Below are 10,000 nucleotides of genomic sequence, written 5' to 3'. Positions count from 1 at the left end.
CAGTTAACGTTAGTAAGTTTGTCCCTGAAAAAAGAAGCAAAGGAACAAGTATGTTATGTTTTTGTCAGCAGTTAACGTTAGTAAGTTTGTCCCTGAATAAACAAGCAAAGAAGTATGTTGTGTTTTTGTTAGCAGTTACGTCAGTGCGTTTCTCCCTCAATAAACAAGCAAAGAAACAAGTATGTTGTGCTTTTGTAAGCAGTTACGTTAGTAAGTTTGTCCCCGAAGAAATAAGCAAAGAAACAAGTATTTTGTGCTTTTGCAAGCAGTTAAGTTAGTAAGTTTGTCCCCGAGAAAAGGAGCACAGAATCAAGTATGTTGTGCTTTTGTAAGCAGTTATGTTAGTAAGTTTGTCTCCGAAGAAAAAAGCAAAAAAACAAGTGTCTTGTGCTTTTGCAAGTAGTTAAGTTAGTTAAGTTGTGCTCGAAAAAAAGAAGCACGTCTGTTGTGTTTTAAAGTAAGCAAGTAAATTAGTAATTAAATCAACACATTCTTTAAAAAAAAAAAAAAAAAAAAGTAATTTTGTATGGCAGCTGTAGTATTCATATATTTTATTGATGTCAACTGCTGTTGTTGTTGTGGCTGCTGTTGCCACTTCTTTTGTAAATGTTATCACTGTAAAGGCCTTGTCTGGAAGCCTGGACAGACTCCAAGCTATTTACATGCCAGCTTGAAGTAGTTAACGATGTGCACAATGTTTACTACTCAGCCCTGTGTGCGTTGTGTTTGGCAAAGTCTTCTCTCCCTCCTTCCTGCACTTAGTCCGCCTTGGTTCACTTGCAGAATATACTAAATTAGCTTGTGCATCTTTCTTCACGTAAACATGTGTGACATCTTTTCAGATGATTTCAGTTTTGTTTACTCAGGAACTCTAAACTTTGTACCACACTTTTTTTTGTTTGTTTGTTTTTTTGTTGTTGTTTTTTTGTTTGTTTGTTTTTTTGTTGTTGTTTTTGTTTGTTTTGTTGTTGTTGTTTTTGTTTTGTTTTTGTTTTGTTTTTTTGGTTTTTGTTTTGTTTTTGGTTTTTTCTTTTTTGCCCAAATCATCCATCATGACTGTGTCTGATTGGATGTTAACGGGCCGACCTTGAAAGCGAATTCTCCACTTTCCCAAAATGCTAGCAGCTACGTAGATGAAATGCAGACAAACATGTGGTCTAATATGAACAAATTTTGTATGATAAAAATCATAAACTTGACTATGTACACTTAATAACATTGTGATTTTTCATGCTCAGCATAAATATTTATCAGCCAGTGTTTCGAGCATGTTTCTGAACTGACAACTTAGCAGTTTCCCTCATTCACTTTTTTTTTCTCATTCGCCTAAAATGTCTAGTTATTTAATTTTATTTAGTTGTGTAGGCGTACTTGTATGTATGTACGTAAGTACTGCTACCACCAGGAGCTTTTCGACGTGAGTCACAGCTTGCATACCATACGTCAGCCATATTGGTTGTGAAGCATTCATGCTACGAACACGGTGCTGTGTATTACTCGCTTCTTGAAATCAGCAAAGTATACTCTTTAAGATTCATCGTTGAACTGCATATATATATATATATATATATATATATATATATATATATAATAGAATATGTCTATTACCAAGTGTACCGGGGTCACAAGGAATATTCGAGGGGGTAGTACATAACAAGATACCAACATAAATCGAAAATCACACACAAGCACAGATACAGTAGAAATTAGGATGCATACAAGTGCATATCAATATAAAAACTAGTGCATACCCATACATGCACGCACTGCGCACGCACACACACACACACACACACACACACATTTGCACGCGCGCACACACTCACACACACACACACACACACACACAGATATATATATATATAGATAGATATAGAGATATATATAGATATATATATATATATATATATATATATATATATATATATATATATATGCATGCATGTGCGAATGTGTATGTGTGCGTGTGTTATATTGGATGGGTGCGCGTGTATGTATATGTGTGCGCGCGTGCGTGTGTGTGTCTGTGTGTGTTTCGCTTGTTCTTTTGATTAACGTTCTATCCACAATTGTGATTTAAAACGAAAGTCCACCCCCTTCTTCACTCGACCCTTGCCTTGTGTCATTACATCATTCCTCTCTCCTCGATCTGCATAAAAATGAATTGACTAGTCAACCTGTGAAATTACAACAAAGAGCCAACGGGGCTCGCAATTAAACTCTGAACTATTTCGCACCTAAGTTGATTGTCATATAATCGTTTCCAATGGAAACGGATGGCAGTGCAGATTTTGTAAACGAATGAGGCAAAGAAAAGTTTTTAGCTGTTCACATTAATAGATGATATGCATGGGGGTAATTACATACCACTTATGCAAGTAACATTAGAACTAAAAAATTTTTTTAGCATCCAGTCGTGGTCTGCACATTAGACTGGTGAGCCTTCTGTTGCTGTAATGTCCTTTTATTTTTCCAAAAATACAGAAGCTTACACCTGTATGAGAAGACAAACGCATGTGTTTGTGTGTGTGTGTGTGTGTATGCGTATATTGGGAGGGGGCGTGTATGTATATATGTATCATTGTATGCTTGACTGTATGTTTATATGTACGAATTATTCTGCTTATGTGTGTGTGTAGTTTGATGGTTACATTTTAGTGTGTATATGTAAAATTTATGCAGAATGTTATGTATAAAATCGTGTGCTTTGTAAAGCACTTAGAGCAGGTTTCTGGGTAGTCTGCTATATAAGCATCGATTTTTATTTAATTTCTAGTGTGTCCTCCTACTGTTTTGAGGCCTGTGTTCAGCGGGGCTTTTTCTGTGTTGTGCCAGAACCGGAGTGTGTGGCAGCCTTCACCCTGTGACCTGTGCTCCTGCCATGACCCTGTACCCGTATGTCAACGGGTGCAGTGCCACGACCCACTCTGTAACTATAGCAACGTACGTTAGTCTGATGTGTACATCTTTTCTTTCTCTGTCTGTCTGTCTGTCTGGTTGCCTGATAGATAGACGTATTTCAAGGTTTGTTTGTCTGATCGGTAATTGAAGCTATGTGTGACATACCGATATTCTTCCTCCAGTCTTCTCTTGTGTGTGTGTGTGTGTGTGTGTGTGTGTGTGTGTGTGTGTGTTCCGTAAGTATGGTAGCGTCTCGTCTGATACACATACTTCTTCACTGCCCGACGTCTTTCTGTCAGTCTTAACTATTGACCTGACAAGTATCCAGCAAACATAACCCCTCAGTGTTTGTCCTTCAGTCCGGTAGCACAATAATTTGCGTGTAGATCTGTCCGTCTATGTCAGTGTACAATATCTGTCCTGTAGTCCAAATCTTGGCACGCGCACGAGCACACATATTCACGCGCAAGCTCATGCACAGTTACGCACCTACGCACACATGTACATGCTTGCACACGTGCGCTTTAGCACACCGGCACCCAAGTGTTTATACGTACAATATATGTGATCCAGTTTTCTGACAGGAAGTAGCTTGCACACACTTTGATGTGGACCGTTTCAGGGAGAACAACTGCAGACGCTGAAGGAAGAGTGCTGTCCCGTGTGTGTCCAAGTCGGAAAACACTGCACGTTTCAGGGACATGCGGTGCCGGTAAGTTTACTCTGGTGTTTGGCTTGCCCCTGGGGATGCCAGGGGGTCTTTCAGTATAGACAGTGCCCCCACCTTCTGGACATTCTGTGCTAAATATTGTTCCTTTTCTAACGCTTTTTTTTGTTTGTTTTGTTTCCGGCTTTTTCCCCTTTTCTTTCTGTTGTCTCTTCCTTTCTCATTTTCTGATGGTGGCAATGGTGAGTTTGAAATTTTAAGTTTCTTTTTATTGTTGTTTTGATTCCATTGCTGCCATTGTTGCTGTCTTATTTTTTTCTATTCCTCCTCGTTCTACAAGAACAACTGTTTGTTTTCAGAGCTCTTATTACAGTGTGGCTCTTCATCTACTGGTTTCGTCATCTCCTTATGCCTCCTTCTCCTTCTGCTCCTGAACTGTTTCCGTTGCCTTCCTCCCACCCACCCCCCTCCCCCGGCTTCCTCATCTCCTCGTTTTCTATCCTCGTCATCCTCCTTTCCCCCATGTCTGTCCATGTTTTTCAGCCTGCTGTTACTTTTTCTTGATTCTTCTTCCTTCTCACTTCCGTCTTATTTCTCCTCAGTATCTTTTGCCGTCTTCGTCATCCCTTCCGTATCACTCTGTCCTCATCCTTACCGTCTCCCTCTTCCCATTCCGTTGCATTTTTCTCATCCCTCCCTCCCCTCCCTCTCTCTCTCTCTCTCTCTCTCTCGCCCTCTCTCGCCCACTCTCTCTCTCCCTCCCTCTCTCTCTCTCTCTCGCTGTCCCTCTGTCTCTCTTCGTTTCTTGTGATCAGCGAAGTAAAACTGTTTATTTGTTCAGCTGGTCTCTGCATGGAAGGAAGGAGAGTAGAGTTAAGAGGAATGCAGGGATGTGAAAGGAAAGGAGGAACGGTTGTAGGGAGAATATAGGGGAAAGGAATGCATGAGAGATGACAGAGAGAGGGGGGGGGGGAGAGGTGAAGGGTTAGCGCTGCAAACAGTTATGTCTCAAACTGACCTTCAGGAAGTAAAGTTCTAATGAAGAGCTTGCTACCCTTTATCAGATAACATTCGTTGTGGGCAGTGTTACAATGCTGATGGAGAAAAAGAAACTACTAGTAGTGTGGAAGAGAGAGAGAGAGAGATGTTTTGATCTGATACTGAACAAGAATAAACCTTTCAGCGTATTAATTACTGTATATATAATTGTACTTTCTGTACGTTTTCGGTCGAAAACTGCCCCCCCCCCACCCCCCCCCCGCCCCCCCAAAAAAAGCAAAAAAAAAAAAACACACACAGACAAAACAAAAAAAAACAAAAACAAAAAACAACTAACTTTCCTTCAATGCAAACAAACAATTTAAACCTGTCCTGCGGGTAACACTGCGACTAGAACTGGTAGCTGCTGGACAGAGTCACGGTGATCATCAAAAAAAATATATACGTTGGTTGTGTGCCCACTGCAGGACAAGACGAGCTGGTCGCCCGCCCAGTGCACCACCTGTGCCTGTGATGACGGCAAGGTGCGCTGTGGCCCAGTCACCTGTCCCCCCGTCACCTGTAAACCTGGCCAGGTGGCAGAGAAACTACCTGGGCAGTGCTGTCTTCGGTGTCTGCCTTCAGGCCGTGAGTTTCACACTCTTTGTCGATGAATGGACCTTGTCTCTGCAGCAGCAATAGCTGTGCACGTGCATTTTAAATCTTGCCTTGTTCTTGTGTGTGTGTGTGTGTGTGTGTGTGTGTCTGTATGTGTGTGTGTGTGCGAGAGAGAGAGAGATTAGTATCAGTATGTCAGAATCAGCATCAAATCATTAGTTGTCCTCATGGAATAACTTTAAGTCTGATCAGCATTATTACTATTAGTACCACCACACTCGTCATCATCATCACCATCATGGTGATAATGATGACAATAATGATCATCATCATAATTATCATCATCATCATCATCGTCATCACCTTCATCATCACCATTATTCATTATCCCTCATCACCATCCATACTCCACTATCATAATCCATTATCATCCATTACTATCATCATCACTATCGTCATCATCATCACCATAACTATCATGATCATCATCCATCCATCGTCATCACCATTCTCTTCATTCATGCTGTTCAGGCCCGTGTACAGACGAGGATGGGAACAGGAGGGAGGACGGGGCGGAGTGGTCCCCCTTGCAGTGTGTGCTGTGTGTGTGTCGGGATGGGTTTTCCAAGTGTCTTCCCAGGCAGTGCCCGGCCCCCAACTGCCCGCAGGTACGTCCCTATGTCTGTCAGAACTTCCATATGTCTGTCTGTTTGTCTGCCTTTATACAACACATGGTGTATCCCTTTGTTCAGACTTTCGTAAAACGTTGAGAACTGCTTAGAAGTTCGCATTCTCATTTCTGGGAACGCTGAAGAAATATTTTCATTTTGTAAATTGGTTTCTGCAGGCAGTCAGGTACTGTTAAGACAATAACTTCACTAAAAATTCACTAAAATTTTGACGACGACGGTGACAACAACGATGACGTCGTAAGAGGAATGTGATTGAATGGTGATGACGATAACGATAAGATGATGACCTCGATGACGATAATGATGTGAGGATGGTTATGTAGACGGTCAGGATGATGTGAAGAAGATGATGATGATGATTATGATCGTGATGATGATGATGTCGTCGACGACGACGGTGATAACGATAATAATGTGAAGATGATAGTAGCGGTGATAGAAAAATGTAGAAATGATGATGACGTCGGCGACGACGACGACGTTGATGATGATGATGACGGCAAAGATTGTGATGGTGATGATGATGATGTCGTGTCCCACAGAACGATGTGGTAGCCCCAGGTGAGGGCCAGTGTTGCCCTACCTGCAGAACACCTCAGTGCCAGCATCAAGGACACCTGTACCAGGTAGGGTGTGGACACTACTTATTTGGTGTGTATGCTTGCTTGCTTGCTGTGGTCATGTACATGCAAGCTAATATATGTGTGTGTTTGGTTTGTGTATATGTGTATATGTGTCTGTGTATCTGTGTGTCTGTGTGTGTGCGTTCTTTCTTTCTTTCTTTCTTTCGTTTAACTTCTGTCCCCAATCCTTCCCATCCTCACCCATGCGTCACATAATCACCACTCTCTCTATCAATCTCTCCTCAATTTGATTTTAAAAGTATGAATAAAATGAAACAAAAAAGTATCAACCAGTAAAATTACAACAGAGAGCCACTGGGGCTCCTAATTAAACCCTGAACTATTTCGAACAAGTTGATTGTCATATGAAATGTTTCCAGTTGAAGCAGAGGGAACATCTTATAACACAGACGCATCACCTACTTTAAAATAGATGAACCAGTTATCATATAGTGATTCAACATAAACAAGTAACCAAATTGCTTGGCGTTTTACCCGTTGAAAGACAGATGAAACTTGCATCAGCAAGGTATGTACTGAGAAGTAGAATTCAAAATTCAAATACTGCCGAAATCAATCTAAAACCATGCCTTCATTTTCCTATAAAAAAAAAAATATAAAAAAAAAAAGCACAGTCTGTTCACTCACTCTTAAGTACAGGTATTTTTATTAAACAGGCATAATTCAAGATCAAACTGCCCCCAGAAAATACCCGAATGGGATGTGAACAACGCAACCATTGATATTGATTACGTATACTTAAAGGAAGCTGAAGGTGCACTTCGCTCTGCTTTTGTTGAATATCTTATTCAAGAAAACTATCAAAATCACTTTTAAGTATATACAGATGTTTCAGTACTTGATAACACTCAGACAGTGGCAGTATTTATAATTCCACCCTAAAAAGAAGAGAAGTACCATCATATTGATAAGGATTTTTCTCAGTTCACCGCTGAACCAATGAATATATTTTTATGTGTTTTCTCATTACTATATTTCAGGTGCTATTTTATGTCGATTCTAAATCTGTATTCAGGTACAAATATCAAAATCTTACAATTTGAAAACAAGAAAGCTCGCAGCATAATTTCCTCATGCGATTCATTTTTTGACCAGTGGCCGTGGAAAGATTATCTTTCGTTGAAGGGGTTAGTCGAATTAAGCGCATATTTATTTGTTTCTTCCTTAACAACAATCATGTCACATTGACAACAATTGAATTTTTTTAAATCGAACAAGAATGAACAATGGCAGCGGAGTGTGAAAGATAGCAAATGCTTTTTTTCTAATTTGTTTTTGTTTTTTGTTTGTTTGTTTACAAACGTTTTCCCTAATGATGGCTAATGTATTACCGTGAAAAGATAACCGCCCGAAAGAGTCCTCGTAGAAGATAACATTGTTAAAAAGCCTTCCGAACTGAGAAAATACACGCAGTACACGTAGCCAGAACCAGAAAACGGTCCCTTTTAGAACCAACACCACCTCACTTAGCTGTGCCAACACGTTCTGTGAATGCCTCCGTGCTCGCCATACATTATGCGAGATGCTCACAGCGGCAGCAAATTACCACGGGGGATGATAAACAGGCAAACAAGTCAGTGTGGTGTGTCTCAGTATACCTACATGCAGCTTATCTGACGGCGGGACTCCCCTTGGCTCACTCCTCCACCCTGATGCTTTTCGAACAGAGTGTGGTCTTCTTCAGTGTCGGCCGGTGGAGGGTTGGATTATATTGGTCTGGGAGGTTGCAAATTGGTGCGTGTGCGTCGTGTATCTGTGTGTATAAGAGAGAGAGAGAGAGTGTGTGTGTCTGTGTCTGTGTCTGTCTGTCTGTATGTATGTATGTATGTATGTATGTGTATGAGTACGCTCTGAGTGTGCGCGCATATGTGGTTGTTTCAGTTTCAGTAGCTCAAGGAGGCGTCACTGCGTTCGGACAATTCCATATACGCTACACCACATCTGCCAAGCAGATGCCTGACCAGCAGCGTAACCCAACGCGCTTAGTCAGGCCTTGAGAAAAAAAAAGGTGAATAAATAATAGATACGCTTACATAAATGTGGTTGTACACTGCTTTACTGAATGTGGATAATTTTTATTGCTATTTTTTCTCCAGTAAATCCCTTTCTATGTATCTTTCATTTATGTTATTTTGACTGTATTTACGTATCTGTTTATTCTGTTTGTTATATCTTACTTGAAATCCCGTATAAGGACAGCAGTTTATGAATATTAATGGTTGGCTCTCAAATCCTGACCATCACGTTCGCGTCATACATTAGTTAGGCATCTTCTTTTTTTCTTTCTTTCTTTTTTTAACAGATGTGGTGTAGTGTATATGGATCAGTCTGCACGCTTTGGCGTCCCCTTGAAAGCTGAAAGTGAAACTGATTACCATCATCCTGCAGATTGCTGTCAGGACACGTCATAAGCTTGTTTTCTGCCTTGCTGATGAGTCCACCCCTCTCACCCCACTCTCTTCCTCTCTCCTACCCCTTCTTCCCCACTCCGCCATCCCATTTCCACGGTCACTGCCTAAAAGTTCCGAACAACAACAATTTTTGTGTGGGGAGAAGAAGAAGAAAAATAGACCATGGTCGTGATTTTGAGTGATAGAAGCTGTCTCCCGTGCTATAGCAGCAGCGACACACACTGTGCTTAATCACATAAAAAAAACAAACCAGATTATGAGACCAAAAAGTAGGATTATATTTCGTGACTGCGCCAAACAAGAGGTATATCAAGGTCTGTCTGTGGTCATGGTAGTTGGTGGAGAGACCGAACACCAATGTTTGCTCAGGCTCTGGTTTCTGGCTTCCTGTGTGAGAGATGTCTGAGATTTGACACGTTCGTTCTGATACCCTGTCCTTGTTTGTTTGTGGACCCGAGGGAGGAACTCGATTAAAAAAAACGGATGTTGGTTTATTCACTGTGACGAATGAACAGACGTTTTCTGTGGGGTCATTTTGGGTCCAGGGCACTCTCACACACACACACACACACACACATATATATATATATATATATATAGAGAGAGAGAGAGAGAGAGATATATATATATATCTAGCAAGGAAATGTTTTCTATGTTAGTTCTGAATCGCGTTTTGCGTAGTGTTTTCATATAGATATAATGGGTGGGGTTGAAATTCTTTGCACTCGACCGGAATCGCATGACCGTCATGAACTGATTCGATTGCAAAACAGATGAAACTAAAGATCGTTTAGTAGACTTTGCGCCTTGAGAAACAGCACTATCATATCTTCCGTTATTCAACAGCACTCACACATATGCGTGCATAGAGAGAAAGGGGAAGAGAACCTTTGTTTTTCTTTTTTTTTTTTATAGAAGGTATGAAAGAATATTTACAAGATTGCTATTTTATTTGTTATATCCTCACACTTTTTTTAAAAACGGCCAACAGAAAAGAATATTGTACACACTACCAAAATAATAGATTGAAACTGTGGCAAAATACATGCTCACTTTTACGCTCAAAACTAACTAGCAAAAACTAAGACA

At 40.6% G+C, this 10,000-nt stretch overlaps 1 protein-coding gene across 1 annotated transcript in view; it reads left to right on the top strand.

The window, feature by feature from the left end:
• The window catches only part of LOC143292286 (extracellular matrix organizing protein FRAS1-like), a 120,162-nt gene that overhangs the window by 18,106 nt on the left and 92,056 nt on the right, over positions 1-10,000 (top strand). Inside the window, 5 exon segments of the mRNA XM_076602472.1 lie at positions 2,836-2,943; positions 3,524-3,613; positions 5,035-5,194; positions 5,696-5,832; positions 6,399-6,482. Of these exon segments, the coding sequence (XP_076458587.1) occupies positions 2,836-2,943; positions 3,524-3,613; positions 5,035-5,194; positions 5,696-5,832; positions 6,399-6,482 (579 nt within the window).

This window comes from Babylonia areolata, chromosome 18 (assembly GCF_041734735.1).
Source record: "Babylonia areolata isolate BAREFJ2019XMU chromosome 18, ASM4173473v1, whole genome shotgun sequence".
NCBI classification, from domain to species: Eukaryota; Metazoa; Mollusca; class Gastropoda; order Neogastropoda; family Buccinidae; genus Babylonia; species Babylonia areolata.
This window is presented reverse-complemented; position numbering and strand designations above follow the sequence as displayed.